The sequence below is a fragment of the Nicotiana tabacum genome, chromosome 1 (assembly GCF_000715075.1).
Source record: "Nicotiana tabacum cultivar K326 chromosome 1, ASM71507v2, whole genome shotgun sequence".
In the NCBI taxonomy this organism is placed as follows: domain Eukaryota; kingdom Viridiplantae; phylum Streptophyta; class Magnoliopsida; order Solanales; family Solanaceae; genus Nicotiana; species Nicotiana tabacum.
In genome coordinates, this window is record NC_134080.1 from 179,342,186 (window position 1) to 179,360,535 (window position 18,350).

General features: G+C 36.4%; 1 protein-coding gene and 1 long non-coding RNA gene across 2 annotated transcripts in view; one reads left to right on the plus strand and one right to left on the minus strand.

Annotated features, from left to right (window-relative positions):
* Positions 1 to 14,241, plus strand: part of LOC107800854 (heavy metal-associated isoprenylated plant protein 4-like) — a 38,812-nt gene extending 24,571 nt beyond the window's left edge. The window contains exons 3-4 of the mRNA XM_075255003.1: positions 13,505 to 13,592; positions 13,695 to 14,241. Of these exons, the coding sequence (XP_075111104.1) occupies positions 13,505 to 13,592; positions 13,695 to 14,005 (399 nt within the window). The 3' untranslated portion in view covers positions 14,006 to 14,241. The remainder of the gene's footprint in view (positions 1 to 13,504; positions 13,593 to 13,694) is intronic.
* Positions 8,340 to 12,540, minus strand: LOC107800853 (uncharacterized). Its single transcript, XR_001651512.2, has 2 exons — positions 11,654 to 12,540; positions 8,340 to 8,772 (listed from the first exon to the last, which is right to left on the minus strand). It is a non-coding gene; the product is annotated as an uncharacterized LOC107800853 (long non-coding RNA).
* Positions 14,242 to 18,350: the final 4,109 nt, after the last annotated feature.

The window sequence follows — 18,350 nt, forward strand, 5'->3', positions numbered from 1 at the left end:
TGGCTATTTTTGTAAAAGGGGAGGTTGGACCCGATGAGGGTTGCCTACGTATCCCGCACCCTGTGAGAATCAAACCGGCGTAGTTCGGGTCAATAAAACGAACTTCTTTTTGAAAACCAGACTCTTTTTATTGGCAAATAAAACTTATATTTTTCTTTTTCTTTTTTTTCCATTTTCTCAAAAAAAATCGGCAGAGTTTCGACACTATTTGGACATTGGTTTTTTTCGAAAACAGGCGATTAACTTTCCTTAACCCTCATACTGCTAGTTTGCTTTCCTCAAAAAGTCGGTCAGCATGCAAGTCCGAAGCAAATAAATGCACAGGTAGCAAGTAAGATGCATCAGGATGGTCATTTCCATTTTTTGGTACACCTGTCCTAGACAGACCCAACCCCTGTGTTGAGCCTCCAAAGTCAAATGCACGTGATGCAAACAAACGTTCCTACTAGGGATCCGGCATGAAGCTGAGTTATTCTAGGTTCATAACCTGGGTATTTGTTCTAGACTGTGTACCCGAGCGGACAACTCGAGTCGAGGAGGGGGCTACGTACCGGGAACCAAAAGGTCATCCAGCTTAGTAACTTGTCCAGCCTCTTTCTTATTTTATGTCTGACACTAACAGAATAGGGAGTCTCAACCAGCAAGCACATCCCCGGCAGTAAGAAGAGAAGGGTTTCGGCACAGTTTATATACAGTTCAGGTAATATCAAAGCGGTAAAAGCAACATTTAGCACATTAGGCCCAAACATGTAAAAACCGGATAATAAACAAAGCCAAATATAACAATTTATCTAAGCTCGAATTCTGAACCCTGAACCAGAGATTCTGGGTTCCTTATCTCCCCAGCAGAGTCGCTAGAGCTGTCACACCTGCTTTTTACCCGCGCCACCGCAAAGGGGCCAGGAGAGAGTTTTTTTCAATTAAAGGACAATCGAAATAGGATTTATTATTAAAGAATCAGAGTCGCCACTTGGGAGATTTATGGTGTCCCAAGTCACCGGTTGAATCCCGAATCGAGGAAAATATTGACTCTATTTAATAGTCCGCGCACCAAAAATCCGAGTAAGGAGTTCTGTTAACCCGGGAGAAGGTGTTAGGCATTCCCGAGTTCCGTGGTTCTAGCACGGTCGCTCAACTGTTACATTCGGCTTATTTATCTGATTTTAATACATGTTGAACCTATGTGCAAATTTAAACTCTTTACCTCCTTTATTATTATTATTATTTTTAATAAGAATTGTGACGTCGCAAAAATACATCTCGAACCACGTCACATCAATGCACCCGTGGTTATCGACACATTTCGACTCCGTCGAGATTTGGATTTGGGCCACATAAATGTGCACCCGAGTTTCATAAAGTAAATTATTAAAAGCGCGCCTGAAGTAACTAGCGCGTTATTATTTTGGGAAAGCCATGAAATTCGCTAAACGGCCCATCCCGAAATCTAAGCAATCAATATATACATTTAACGAGGGCCCCGTGATTTATTTATTTTGTTCGACGAGGCTCGTCTCATTTTTATTTTAAAAGGGCAAACCTAAAGCAATCTATAATTTTCTAATTTATTTGTCTCTAAAAAATAAAAAAAGGAAAAGTCCTAATTAATTAATATTACAAAATCGGGCCTCAAGTTCAAGTCCGGATCCAAACGAAAGGACGAACCTTTTAATTTGAATCCACTACCTAACTTAAAAGCCCAGTCTATCCTTGAGTGCTAACGTGCCAATTGCCATATCAGTCTTGGACCCAAAGAGCCCAAGCCATAAAATTCGTGCAGGCCAACCGTGAATTTTTAGTGGCCCAAAGTGGGCCTAGGACTAGCCTAGTTCAAATGAACAGGATCAGGCCGAGAAGATCGCGGGATAAGCATTTGCACACCACAGTTACTCCAACTCTCCAGAGTGTGTTTACCGAATAGTAATAAAATACTACGACGTACGCTCGTTCAAATTAACTACTTATTCATATCCAATTATCATGACCAATTTATTTAGTCAGTGCTAATGGTGCCTGCTTATTTTAAACAAGTTACTGATGATGCCTACTGATATTACTAGCCTAAACTGTTGATGCCTACTGATATTAAGTTTACCTCGAAATCAAACTTGATGACCCATCATACACTTGCAACCCCAATCATGTTTCTGAATTTGATTTTTTAACAGAATAGTGCTATACTAAAGTGAGCACTATCTATACTAAAGCGGTTGCTAGATAACCATGAATTCAAGTAGTCCCAAAACAAACCAGCGCACATTCGAACATTCTGATGCTTCTGTTTCTAATTAAATTATTGTCCCTAACTAGTCGCCCACTTTGACATGAATCACATATAACAGAACAAATCAAGAGTTCAAATAACTTCATCTAGTACTAATTGTTATGGTAAAGCAAACTGACAACCTAACAGCTTAAATTTGTAAACTAGCAGTATGTCAACATGAGCATAGCAGTTCAGTAGCTCTTAATTACAATCCGTGTGTATCCACTATTCACATAATACAAAACACATAATCAATATCGACTAGGTATAATTAACTAACAATTCATCCAATTGTAAACAACAGGCAGCCTACAAATGAACACAATTCTGTGAATATTTCCATTTTTCCAACTTCAAGGAGCTACATCAAGGCGATTCGAAAAGTGTACCTGAAATTGGAACAGAGATAAAGTAGAAGAGAGATCAGCAATAGCAGTAATACGAGCAGCAATACAACAGCAGTTCAACAACAGCAGTTGGGAGTTCCAAACAGCTACCGACACAGCCCAGAAAGTTTGTAAAAGACCAAACAGCAGCAACCAATATCACCACAAACAAACTCAACCACGCGTATATTAAACCCGAAACTGAACCAGTAGACCACTGAACCACTTAAGCAATCAAAAGGAATCGGATTCACTGTCCAGGATTCGAGTTACTCCTACAGATGCAATGAAACCATATCTTTCTTCTTCTTTTTTTCTCTTTTTAAACTCTCCAGCACTCTCTTAAGATTTTCAGGAAAAAAATCCTTTTTTTCTGTCTAAAAATGACTCTATATATAACCCCCCAAAGCAGGCCTGCCCCCCTCAACTCTCAAAAGCACTTTAGGCAGAATTTTTCAACTAATTCTGCCCATCATCTCTCAAACCCCACTATATTATGTTTTCCCTCTTTTTAATTCATTTGTTCCCCACTAAACTTCTTTTTGTTTATTAATCTCACGCGGGTATGGGCAGCCTATTTTTCTATATCAAGTCCTTGTGACCCTCCCCATACAATTATGTTGTGTTTCCCACTAACACATTAGATTAAGGGTTAATTAAGTGCTTTACTGTCAGCCCACTTAGCAAGACCATTTTGCTAAACCTTTAAACCCCAAATTACCCTCCTAAAGTTCCTGAAATTACTGTCCTACCCAATCCCTTTCACTCTGCATTGAACCTTTCAACTCTAACCTATTCAAACCTACCAACTAACTAAGCTGAATCCAACAAACTACAATAGCTATAACCAATTCAACTTATCTAATTCAATCAGTAATTCAAACTAGAACTCGGGTCAGATCAAATAGCATAAAAATAAAGACCAATGCATTTGAACAAAATCACATTGAACTACCAAGGTCAAATTTCAGACCATGATTGACACAGATACATGGGAATGACTAACTATGTTCACAATTCTAAATCAAACAAAATGAATGAAACATTGTCACATACTGGATGAACATAACTGAATTTATATGTAAAATGATGAACAACAAAACAAACAAGGAATCAGACATCATAGAAAGTGAGATCATTTGAACTAGTAATACTAGTAACCAATTTACAAGACTAGACACAGTTTTTGTGCAAGAACATTATGGGCACTGACCCTTACAACCAAACTAACGGACAAACATACTCAATCGATTCAGCATATGCCAACCAACCATATGAGAAAAACTGGACTAGAAAAAGGTCCGAAAGAGAAGAGAGAAATAAATTAATAGATGATGAAATACCATGAAGCTTAAGCAGATAAATAACAACAAAAATAGAAAAGAAAAAGAAGAAAAATACCTCAAAATTACAGGCTAACTCCGAACAGTTCCCATTTTAGACTTCGACTCGAACTTTTGAGGTCCAAACGGACCTTAATCGAGTGTTCTCGACTGAAAACACTCGACTAAAGTCGATTAAGAACCTCAAATTTTCCCTTTACTCGGACAGGTTCCAGGTTTTGGCTCTCTAGGGTTCTTCAATTGATTTGAAACTCGACCAGTTCTAGCAAGATTCAAGCCAGACCAAGGGCGTTTTAGGCACGAGGGAGGTCAGGTGGATAGCTGGTGTGAGTTTGGGGTTCATTAGATGAACTAGGGTTTTGGGTCCTAAGCTTCGATCGAAGATTCGAAAAAACCGGGGATGATTCGAGGAAAACTGAGCGTGGGACTGGAACGAGGAAGTCTTGGGGAGGCTGTGGTGTGAATTTGGAGGCTATTGGACGAGATAGGGTTCCGGCCTGATTTTCGATCTAACATTCGAGGTACACGGCTGGGATTCTAGGGATAAGATTTAGGGATCCGGAATGGGGAGGTCGAGGGGAATCAGTGGTGAGAAGATAGGGTCGTTTGGACCACCGGAACCGTCGTGAGGCGATTTTCGGTAGGCAGAGCACGGTGGTTGAAGGCGGCGGATCTGTTTGGTCTCTGAAGCTCAGAGACGAATAGGTGAGGGGGGTATGGCTTTGGGGGCGTGGGGTAAGGGATTGGACTTATATACGGAGGGGGTGTTTTAATCCTGGCCGTTGGATCAAGCACGATCAACGGCCAGGATCAAGGAGATTAACCCATACGACGCCGTTTGGTTTAAGTAGGGGGTCGGTTTGAACCGGGTAACGGGTCAGGCTTGGTCCTTGGATGTGGGCATTGATCTGTGACCGTTGGATATGGCTTGATTGGATGGCTCAGATTTTTTGCCATTGAGACGACGTAGCTTGGTACCTATACTACGTCGTTTCACCATCCTGTGAGAGGAGCTGTCTGGACCGGGTTTGGGGTAAAATTTGGGCTCGATTTTTTGGTCCAAAATAATGGCCCAATCCGTTTTCACTCTTTTCTTTTTCCCTTTCATTTTCTTTTAATTCCTAAAAACCAAAATTCCTAAATTAAATGGTAAAACCAAGATTATTTTGAAACGATATTAATTAACCCTTAACAACAATTAACACACAAGATCAAACAAAAATAAAATCATACAATTAAATAATAAAATAATAAAATGACAAAGCTACCCAAAATTCATATTTTTGTGATTTTCATTCTTTAAGATAGGACATGGTTTAATTAACTCAAAAAATGCACAATTAAATCCTAAATATGCATGCAAAAAATGTATTTTTGGTATTTTTCAATTAATTAAAACAAGAAATAAACATGCACAGACAAAATACAAATAAATCACAAACAACACAAAACCATTTTATTTTGAATTTTTGGGAGTAGTTCTCATAGGGCAAAAATCACGTGCTCACAGTCATGAATGACGTGATAGTATATATAGCATGAGGAAGAATGCATCTCTATGCTTGTATGTCATATATGCATTTGAATGACACGTATCTCAGAGATGAAACATGTACTCATACTCTCAGAATACTCAATCTCATTACCTTGCATCCTCTCTTACTAAGCTCAATACTTAATACACTAAATCACTCAGCGTTGTATAATAACTGCTGCGGCGTGTAGCCCGATCCATATATATATATATAGTCGACTGCGCTCACTGGGGGTGTACAGACTCCGGAAGGGCTCCTACAGCCCAAGCGCTAGATCGTTGCGGTGTGCAACCCGGTCCATATATATATATATATACTCACAATCAGGCCCTCAGCCTCACTCAATCATCACTCTCTCCAGTCTCGCTCACGGGCTCAAAATGTCATGAAACTAGCCCGACAACAATGATATTATGTATCAACAACAACAGTTGAGACTGAGATACGATATGAATGCATGAATATGACTAAGTACAAAATATCAATGGAAATCAGTGAGATGACAGCAAGAAATAACCACTATAGGTACAAACAATTTCAACATAAAGCCTAAACATGATATTTAGCATGATTGACACCTCATATACTTTATCACATGACGAAAACAAAAATATCAACAAAATAGGGCCACTACACAGGGCCATGGGAACAATAGAGTCCCATTTCACAGGGTGCACGCCCATCACCTAGCATGTGCGTCACCTCAATACCAATCACATAACATGTAGTTCGGGGTTTCATACCTTCAGCATTAAGCTTAGAAGAGTTACTTATCTTAAACAAGCTAATTCTGACACCAAGCGATGCTCCAAGAATCCCATCACACACGTTTCAACCTCTGAATGGCTCGAAACTAATCAAAAATAACTCAAATACATCAAACAATGCTAAAAGAACTAATACCAATCAAAAAAGGTCGAATCTTTAATCAAAAGCCCAAAATCGGCCAAAAAGTCCAACCCGGGCCCGCACCTCGGAACTCAACAAAACTCACAAAATCTGTCAACCCATTCAATTACGAGTTCAACCAAACTAGTTTCACTCAAATCTGATTCCGAATCGGTGTTCAAAACTCAAAAATTCATATTATGAAACTTTAGGCCAAAACTCTCGATTTTTTCTTTAAAATTCATCAACCAAAAGCTAAAATCGAAGATAGATTCATGAAATATAGTCAAAACCGAGTAGAGAATATTTACCCCAATTCATATGCTGAAAAGTGCCTCGAAAAATTGCCCAATTCTGAGCTCCCCAACTCAAAATATGTTAAATGCATAAAACCTTCGTTTTAACATTGGTCTTCCTCGTTTCTTTTGCCCACAAAATCTCGAAACTCACTTTTGATACCTCTAATGGATTCCTTGTGAAATTCTAATCAAGTTAGGCTCTTGAATCATTCCATTTGACCTTATTGAAGGAGATATGTTGGTTTTAATATTTTAAAATAGTGCAGATTTTTAAATACGCAGTAGTGGCAATTTCGTAATTAATCTGGAAAAAAATCTGGCAATCCATTTCTTAGTAAAATGACCATAAAATCTTCTACGATGTCCAAATTTGATGATTCTTTTTGCTATGGCTACGTAATTATGATACGGATCTAATGCTTCAATAAAAACAGAAATATGAGCTCATTTGTTCAATGTGGTACCATTTATGCTTGAAGAAACGACGTCGAAACATAAGAAAAATGAGCGTAACACAACTCAAACCTATCCGAAACTCACCTGAGCCCCTCAAGACCCTGTCTAAACATACCAAAAAGTTCCATATCATATTACGGACCAACTCGAGGTCTCAAAACACACATAACAATATCGAAACGACGAAATGCACCTCAAATTAAACTTAATAAACTTCCAAACTTTCGACTTCCAAAAACTTACGCCGAAACATGTCAAATCAACTCCGAATAAACCCAAATTTTGCACACAAGTCCTAATACATCATACGGAGCTACTCATGCCACCAAACTGCTAAGCGAAGTGTAAATGTTCAAAACGAACGGTCACATCGTTACAGTATGTTATGAGTGGATTACGACGCAGATGATAATGGAGTTGACGACGATCGAGGCATAGATGATGAACCATCATGCTGACTAACATGATAAACCAGGGATGTATTCAATAATGAGCCACCAAGCTGACTAATATGAAAACCAGAAGAAGAAAATTGTATAGTAGGGCATTGAATTAAAGGTAGGGCCAGTATCATTTCATTGAAAAGCATAGAGTAATACTAAAGTGAGCTAGATGGGAGGGGGGAGAGATAGTAAAAAAAAAAAAGCAAGTGGCAATAAAGTTGACTGGGGAGGATGAGGAGAATGAGGTGGATGATTCATATTTGGTATAGTTGAGGTATTGTAACTTGTACTCAGCAAAGGATAATTTTTCTTTTCAAATTTACTCTTCGGAGGATTCGCTACCGTTAGACGCCATCTTTATAGTGTAAGCATGATAAATTATAAAATAAAAAAAGTATAATATATAAATAGGCCCTCAAACTTAGCCTTAGTTGGAAAGTATGTCTCCAACTTTGGTGTGCACAAGTAGACACCTCAGCTTGTATAAAGTTGAACGCGTAAACAGAAATGCTGACGTGACACATAAATTTTGGAGGTAGTATCTAGATCATTTTGTAAGTTGGAGTGTTCAATTGACAAAGTGGAGACAAGTTGAGGTGCCTACTTGTGCACACCCAAAGTTGAAGGGCATAATTGCCAGTTGAGGCCAAGTTTGAAGATCTATTTATGTATTATACCATAAAAAAACTCAACATGTATTCTACATATGAAATGATTAAAGGATAACATAAAACATTCAACATGTCATAAAAACATAAAACAATTCTTCGACATATTAGATAATTAAAAGAATAATATAAGAAGTTCAATATGTTACAAAACCCCAACAAATCAATCCTTATTACTTTTTTCATATTGATCATATAATTCTTCATCATTGCTTGCTTCATTTTCATCAAGTAACTCTTCCTTGTATGTTTCGTGTTCATCATTTGATCTTCATCCTTGTTTCTAATGGATGTTCCTTCTCCATACTTATGTTGATTTGATCCAAGGACAGAATGTTCAAATTCTTTATAGATACTTTTGCTATGCTGCAATTCATCTGCTAATTCATCTTCTACCATTTCTTCAACACTTGAAATGTCATTCTGGTATGCTACATCTAATGCATCCTCGATTTCCACTCGACCACGATATTTGTTTTTAAAAGTACCTATCATGCGAACTTATTCTTGCTCAAAAAGTAAGGTCTTGCACAAAAAGTAAGGAGCATAATAAACTTATTTGCATCTTGTGCAATGATAATGGATCATGAGTCCATATTCTCTTATGTGCTTAATTTTAACTATTTTATACCGATAATATACTTTTGTACCTCTAATAGGTGTTGGACCACACCACTTATATCAAAAGAGTACCAACTTTTTTTCGACCAACCAACACAATACTCGAGTTCTAAAATCTTCTGAAGCACACCATAATAATTAAAATTCCCGTCACCTTTCACCTAGACCGCACTAATATTGATTTTCATGCCCTTAAGATCATTCTTCTGTATGAAAATCGTACCCAGTGAAAGAGTACTTAATTATCTTTCTGACATTATGGTCACGTCACCAAGCTATAATTTGAGTGGAAAATTATACGGCGTAACGAATATTAGCCAACATAAATATGGTGTAGGAGAGACAACAAATGAAGTGAATCCATATGCACATAATCTCAACCTAATGTTTCTTGGTTTACATTTCAGATACTCCCTAACAAAATGCTTCCACGTTTCTCTATCTGACAGATGACGTAGAATATAAGGTGACCTTCTATGTTCAATGTGTCATTTCATATGAGGAGCAGAGCTCATTGATGCATATAACCTATTTAACTTAGATATAATGGGTAAGTAATGCATCATCCTAATTGAAATCATCTTCTTCCTATTGGCACTTATGACTTCCTTATAATAAGGCCGGTTACAACATATGTAATTCTCTAAAGTTTGCATTATCTTTATAGAATAGCATGCAACCTTTCTAACAACAATCAGTCCTCTCTGAAGAAAAACTTAGCTTGAAAATCAATTTTTTTGCCGTATGAAGATCTTTGGATAAGTTAGTTTTAATCGGATTAAGTTCATTGATAATCCAAATGATAGAATCCATACGCGCTTGAAAAATAAAACTATATGATATAACATTTAGTAATCTAATTGCAACACAAAAATTGGAACGCATTGAGCCTTCATACAGTGGATGACTACCTTTCTCTAACTATTCATAGAAGCGCTTAGCCTTATTATTTAATTCGGATTGAGGGAACATCCCTATTTTACGACCATAACCTATTTTACGATAAAACGGGTCCCACAGGTTACAATAATTACCAAGCAATCCAAACAACATCAATAATAATCATATTACGCCTCCCAAACAATCCACTAATCAACAACATTACTAACGAGCCTTTCGATAGATATCTCACAAGTTCTAGCTTCTACGACTTAGCCATAACTTGGATAAGCTTAAATACATGTAGAATGAGAGGTTCCTTACCTTTAAACAGATAAAACAACTCCAATTTGAGATTACTTCACCATGAAGTATCCTTCCAACGCAAACACAAGAACAAGGAAGCGAAACTAGCAAGCACTTCGGGTTTCTCGGCACTAGAATCACTTTGGAAGACTTGAAATAACCTAGGGTTGATATGAAAATCTTGGGAGAGTATTTTCCAGAACTTAAACCACTTAAAACAACCTACCATACAGGCTGGAACCACACTAAATCATGAACCATAAGAAGAACAAAAAAAACTCATTAGCGTCATGGGATTCCCGACACTTGATTTCTATTGTTTGTCATTTGTTTGGGTCTTGGATCATGAGAGAATTTTGAGAGAAGATTTTTAGGTGTCTAGGGTCTGAAGAGAGTAAAAAGAATGAGTGAAAATGGGATGTAGGCGTCATACACACACACACACACACATATATATATATGTCAAGATATCTCAACCGCCTAAGTGGGTCCTATAGGGAGCTGCTTGCGCAGTCTCGCAAAAATACAAATATCTCTTTACTCCGATATCGTATCGATGAACGATTTAATGTATTGAAAACTAGACTCGTAGATCTTCAATCTGTTGGGTAGATCACCCCGTAAATCCAAGTACATTGAGTGAAAAGCTCAGTAACTTTATACCTAAATTTTTAGTAAAATTATGAACGTAACTTGCGACAACTTTTGTCGACTTTTGTTTCATAACTCGCTTGGCTTCAAATGATAGTACACGACTATCATACGACTAAAATATCTCGTAAAATTACCTTCTTATCACCTTAAGTATCCTAGTCTCACCCCACAAGTACGAGTTATAACATACCCAACTTGTCGACTTTCGACCACACTTATTTTCTTCGATTCGATTAGCTTCTTAACCTTCCAAACCTCACGATACTTCCTTAAAAAAAATTAACCCATCATTATCTTTGTGTGGGGTGTAACTATTTACATAGTATTATACCAAATAAATTAATAAATAAGTTAATTTTTAATTGTTCCTATTTTAAAAGTTTACATAGCATTACGTCACACACTTAAATAAATAAATTAATTTCTTTGAAAGGTTTCTATTTTGAAATATATAAAGCATTATGCCACACACTTTCATAATATATCATGTTCTTTCAAAATAAAATCATCTGACTCTCAAAGTTCCATATTTATCCTAAAATATATGTATCTAATTATACTAGTTAAATCTAATTATGCTTGTATGTGCATAAAGTCCAAATATGGCTAATGACCGATCTAATTCACATAATTCATTTTAATCTAGCAAACTAAATGGGCAAAGCTCTGGCTAAGGGAAGAGAGGCAGAGCTACGGAGGGTTGGCTTCTCATTGTATATCAAGCCTTTCAAAAATACACTACCTAAGATGCTTCCGAGAGCGACACTAACCATTAAACTAGATTAGGTACTAAAAACAAATAAAGAGAAAAAAATTAGATGTTCTTTAAATCTAAATAGAAAATAGAAATTTTAGCAAGAAAGTCGAATTAGGTACTAAAACAAATAAAAAGAAAAAAAAAGTGCTTACCTCATTGTCGTTGTTGCTGGCGGAGTCCGCTGAAAATCTGCCAAGTTCCTCTTGAGTGTCATCGCCGCCTGTAACTAAAAAAGACACAAAAAACTAAAGGTAAGGTAAAAAAACAAAGCTATTGGTCGCTTGAAAGAGAGAGAGAGAGAGAAGGGAAAGAGAGGAAAGCGAGAGAGAGAGAGGGGAAAGAGGGAGAATGAAATAGATCAGAATTGGAGTTCACAAAATAAAATAAAATTTGTATTTTAAAATTGACCAACCGAATCGGTCGGTCAAGTAGCGCAGTTAATTTTTTAAAATTTTTGGTCAAAGAAAAAAGTTGACTTTCCTAACCGATCATCTCGGTCGGAAGCTAATTTACAGGTTTTCACGCGGACATTTCTGACTACTTTTGTCGAGAAGGTGATCGCATATTTCTAAAAAAAAAATGGCAAATTAAATGTGAACAAATTTCCAACCATGGTGGTCGAAAATGGCGTCCAAACTCGGACAATATTTTCTCGACCGGAATTATTAGTCAAAATTGCCTAATCTCGGGTAGTGCATAGAGGTCCATTCACAAAGTAAACAAAACATGAAGAGGAGGAAATGTCCAAAATAGTATATCCATTTCAAGTCCAAAACATGGTCCTTGATCTTCCAAAGCGAGCCAACACATCTGCTACCTTGTTTGCCTGCATGTATATATGCGATAAGGGAGGCAAATGACTTCTATTGAAGACTAAGGGTGTGTTTGGTATATCGGAAGATGTTTTCCGTGGAAAATGTTATCCAAGAAAATGTTTTCTTGAAAAACAAGTAGTAATTTTATTCATTTTTTTGTGTTTGGCACGCAAATTAAGGAAAATAACTTCTCAAGAGTATTCATAAATACTTTAGATATAATAAACATGAAGTCATAAACTTTCAAACCAACAACCTTCCGAATCCACAAATTTCATAAACTTTCGAACAACTAAACTTTTAAAATCACAGAATTTCGAACCCGTAAACTTTATAATTTTTAAACCCGTAAACTTCCAAACACATAAACCTCCAAAATCATAATTTTGAAACTTCTAAAATTTTGAACCTTTAAATCAATAAATAAAAAATTAACACTGAAAAATATATTTATAAAATATTTTTGGGGGAGGAGGGGGGGGGGGGGGGATGGCAGTAAAACGAAAAAAAAACTTAAATTTAAACTACAAAAAAATGTTAAATTTTGTTTTTTTGTGTGCGGGTGGGGGAGGGGGCAGGTGGGTGGTGCAAAAAAAACGAAAAAATAGAAATTTAAAATTGACAAAAAAATATTGAGGGTGGGATGGAGGGGTAGTAAGGAGGGTGGTAACAGAAAAAGTAAAATTTGAAAAGAAAAAAAAAGCCTTTTTTGGAGAGGGGGTGACATGGGTTGGTGAGGGTGGGGAAGGTTGAGAAGGAGTTTTGGAAAGTGTTTTCCCTTCTCTTAATAAGGAAAACATTTTCCTCAAATTGGAGGAAAATGAGTTCTTAAGAAAAATATTTTTCAAAACATAAGCCAACCAAACATGGGAAAATTAAAAAATATTTTCCAGAAAATATTTTCCTTCGTACCAAACACATCCTAAGAGAAGACATTCTCTCCCTTGCGATGACAAATGGTTTCTATGAAAAATATTTTGTGGTAACGAAACATCAAAAATAACTTTCTCATAAAAAATATTTTCATGGAAAATGACTTTCGCCATACAACATACGCTTATTCTCATTTTCTTCATAATGCAATAATTCATGAAAGACAAATTAGATGATTATTTTGTACGATAAGAAGCATAATTTATTTAACTATGAAGTGATCCTTGATTGACTTAATTCTATTGGATCTTGAAGGAAAGTATTAAGACAACAACATTGAAAGTTCACATGCATTGCAACAAGTGTGAACTTGACCTAAAGAAGAGGCTACTCAAACACAAAGGTAAAAATCTATGCATAGTCCACCAAGATCTTTAGTTTTATAAGAGATAGTATTTTATTTCAATAATTTCAATTTCTATGTATGTTTTTTTTTATTGTGCAGGTATTCATAATGTGAAAATAGACTTTAAAGCTCAAACTATAACAGTTGAGACAGTCCTTGAGTCAGAAAAAGTTGTGACATATGTGCGAAAAAATTTCCGCAAACACGTAGAAATTATAAAGAAGAAAGAGGAGGAAAAAAAGGAAAAAGTTACAGTTGAAGTGAAAACCACAGAAAAAATTGTTGAACTTAATGAAGTGAAGAAAGTAGAAGCAAAAAATAAAGAGGGTGAAGTTTCATATTTTGTTCACTATGTATATGCCCCTCAGTGGTTCAGTGATGAAAATCCTAATGCTTGTTCTGTCATGTAGATGCATATGTCATGCAGGGATGCAGGGGACGGACATAGAGCACATATTTCTAGTGTATTTGTTATGGTAAACCAATTTAACTGTGGTAGAGGTTCGGACTCATACTTATAAAATTCAAATTATGTATCCGACATGAACTTCTTGCATATACTTAGCATTTAACGTGATATGTACAATGATGTGCGAACTAATTCTCTTTCATTGCACATGTCGTGTGTATAAGTAATTTCTTGATTCATTTCACATGTCAGGTTTTTGGTGTATGTTGTGATAAATCATATTCAAAGCAGATAAAATTTATCGAAACGTATAAAAATAAAGTAGATATGTAATGTTTAATTAGTTAGATATAGTCATGATAAATATTTTTTTTTTGTTAATTTGAATTGGTAATTAAAGAAATTATGAAAAATAGATAAAATAAGAAATGGTATTGAATTGGACAAGTTGAGTTAGGACTCATTGTCCAGCTCAAATTATCCCGTTCATCTTGACTCAACAGAATTTTGAACGGATTATAATCAGTGGCGGACTCAGAATTTTGTGCAAGCGGGTTCAATCGGAGAAGTCCATAACTAGTATAACCGGTATAAGGAACGAGAATCATGTTTTTTTGTCTTTATTGCTCACAACGTGATCTCGTAATAAAGTCCTCTTAAAGGCAGTGCTCTATACCTGTCACAATCCAGAATTCTCACCTTAGGGATTGTGATGGCGCCTAATATTTCACTTGCTAGGCAAGCCAACATTAGAATAATTTATCCATTTTTCAACAGTTTAAATTAAATAATGAGAAAGAACTGAAATAACTGTAATAAAGTGCGGAGGCTATAACAATTAAAATATCTGATACAACCCTGGACTCGGTATCACAAGTGCACGAGCTACTAGAATAGTACATCAAGGGTCTAAAATAAACATAAAGTTGTGTGAAGGAAAATAAACAGCTAAAAAGGAAAGGGGACTCTAGGAGCTGCGAACGCTGAGCAGTTGTACCTCAAGTCTCCACAAAGCTGGCCAATCCGAGCATGCTAATAACTGTCGCTAGGACCGACTCCAAAATTTGCACGAGAAGTGCAGAGTGTAGTATGAGTAACTGACCTCATGTACTCTGTAAGTGTCGAGCATAACCTCGACGAAGTAGTGACGAGGCTAAGGCAGACCACTTACACTACAACCTGTACGCAATATATAATAAAGACATGAGAAGAAAATACATAACGAAATAAGACAGTTAACTGAAGAAAATAGCTAAATCCTCAAAGAATGCCGATCAGAATTATCAAATCCTTAGAGTTCCGTATGAAAAATACCTAGAACCAATACAACACAAGGAAATAGAAACACGTAGGTTATCGCGGCGCGCAACTCGATCCCACCTTACAACATAATCCTCCCTTAATTCCCTCGTAATAATATCAACAATCATAAATAAATAAATACATGTTGCGGCGCAAACCCAAACCCACCATATAACAAAATCAGTATCATAATTCACCCTTATCTCACCGTATCAATCTACCCTTATTTCACCTGTTGCGGCGTGCAACCCGATCCTACCATATCAGTATAGATTCATCCTTATTCCAACATATCAATCCACCCTTATTTCACCTGTTGCGGCGTGCAATCCGATCCCACCATATCAGTACAAATATTCACTGAGTACAATTAAATCCATAATTCAAATCACAAGAACCTTTATGATTGGTGAATATAAAGTTAAATCAGAAAGGAAATCTTGTACCCACTTGAGAATTCACATATGTAATACTACACGGCAAGACAAGTTCAATAAATGACAATTAGCCAGGTGCAAGAAACTTAATTAAGGCAAGTAGTAGCGGGTCATGAAAGCATGAAAATATCTAACATCTTTAACAGGAGAAACAATGATTAACAAGTACTAACAAATAAAGCATGGAAGGCATTTAGAGTACATAACAGTTAAGGCAAGGAAATAGATAATTAAGGAAAAGCGAAAAATCCGAAAAAAAGCAATTCGACGGCGTATAAGCACTCGTCACCTTGCATATACGCCTCACGCATGAAATTCACATAGCACATAGTCAGATGATTCCTAATTCCCTCAAATCGAGGTTAAACTCAACACTTACCTCACTCCGCAGTTAACTCAGAGCTCTACCGAGGCCTTTCCCCTAGAATCTCCCTTTAAGTCACTCGTATCTAACCACAATTGACTCAATAATATCAAATATTGCTAAAGGAATCAATTACAATGCATAAATTTAGAATTTTCATACTTTTCCCAAAAAAGTCAAAAATCGACCCCGGGCATGCTTGGTCCAAACCCAAAATTCGGACCAAAATCCGATTACCCATTTACCCCCGAACCCAGTTATGTAATTTGTTTCAAAATCTGACCCAAATTTAAGGTCTAAATTCCAATTTTACAAAAATTCCTATTTCTACCCAAATCCCAAATTTCTACCATAAGTATTCTATATTTTAGGTGGAAATCTTATGAATTGTAATGGGTAATTGAAAGAAAGTAGGTTAGAATCACTTACCAACAAATTGGGGAAGAAAAGCTCTTGGAAATATCGCCTCTAAGATTTTCTAGTTTTAAAAATTTGAAAGAATGAACATAATCCCGTTTTTCCCTTCTTTTACCCAGCATTCCAACAGACTTGATGCACCAGCATTCTATTTAAGATTAAAAATCACTCCGTAGCTTATCCGAAACTCACCCGAGCCTTCGGGGCTCCAAATCAAATATGTACACAAGTCCAAAAATATCATACGAACTCGCTCGCGTGATTATATCGCCAAAATAACACCTAGATCTACGAATCGGACACCAAATCACATGAAATTTTCAAGAAAACTTTAGAACTTCTATTTTAACAACCGGACGTCCGAATTACATCAAACCAACTCCATTTCTCACCAAATTTAGTAGACATGTCATAAATATAGTAATAGACCTATACCAAATTCAGAAACCAAAATACAGACCCGGTATAAACAAAGTCAAACATCCATCAAATCTTTAAAGTCATTAAACCTTTAAACTTTAAACTTTTAATAAAAAGCGATAACTCGAGCTAGAGACCTCCGAAATCGATTACGGGTATACGCCCAGGTCCCAAATCATGATGCGGATCCATCGAGACCTTCAAAATATAGATCTGGGTCTGTTTACCTAAAACGTTGACCAAAGTCAACTCAAATAGATCTTTAAGGCAAAATTTCATGTTTTATCAACTTTTAACATAAAAGCCTTCCGGAAAAATACCCGGACTGCGCAGGCAAATCGATGAAGGATTAAAGAAGCTATTGGAGGCTTCAAAACATAGAATTAAGGTTTAAAACTCTAGATGAGCTATCGAGTCATCACATTCTCCTCCTCTAAAACAATCGTTCATCCTCGAACGGACATAGAAAAGTACCTGGGCTGGTAAAAAGGTGTGGATATGTGCTCCGCATGTCCGACTCGAACTCCCAAGTAGCTGCCTCGACTAGTTGACCTCTCTACTACACTCAAACTTAAGGATAACTCTTTGACCTCAACTGTCGAACATGCCGGGCTAGAATAGCTATCGGCTCCTCCTCATAAGTCAAATCTTTGTCCAACTGGACCGAGCTGAAATCTAACACATGGGACGGATCGCCATGATACTTGCGGAGCATGGACACATGGTGTAGACATGTGATTTTGACCCTCCCCAAGATTTTTTCATATTTTAGCACGTAAATATTTAATTTATGCATAATATAGCTATTTCAATTAATTTTGACTCTTTTACGTTATTTTATTACAAGAAAAATGAAAATCACAAAAATAGTCCCGTTCTCATTAGGATCTTAAAATAGGATTAATTTTTATCTCTCGGCTTTTCCTTATTTTGTGGTAGGATTAATTAATACTCTCCTGTTTAGTTTTTCTTGTAAGTTGAGATCTTTTTTGTTAGCTTGTTAGTCTTCTCTTTCGTTATGAATTTTTCTTACATTTTATCAAAAATTGAAAAGAAAACAAACCATATGTGCACATGCATATCATAAAATATGGGCAGACTTGCGTAACACAATTCACATGGGCAAAAGGTTTTTTATCCTATTCGTACACATATGCAGTTACCAAAATAGGAATATTTCTTGCTTATATTTATTTTTTTTGTCCCATATTTTTGGTATTTTGATCCGCATATACCCTTTCCATGGAAATATCTTCTCATTTACTCTATACATGCATAGGATTCCCTCACCCGTTCAATTTTTCCATCATCCTTATCCTTAGCTGGGTCTCACGCGTACATGACCCGACCCAAAAACCTTTTCTTGGTGGCCAAGCACACATATTATATGGAGTGTATAAATATAT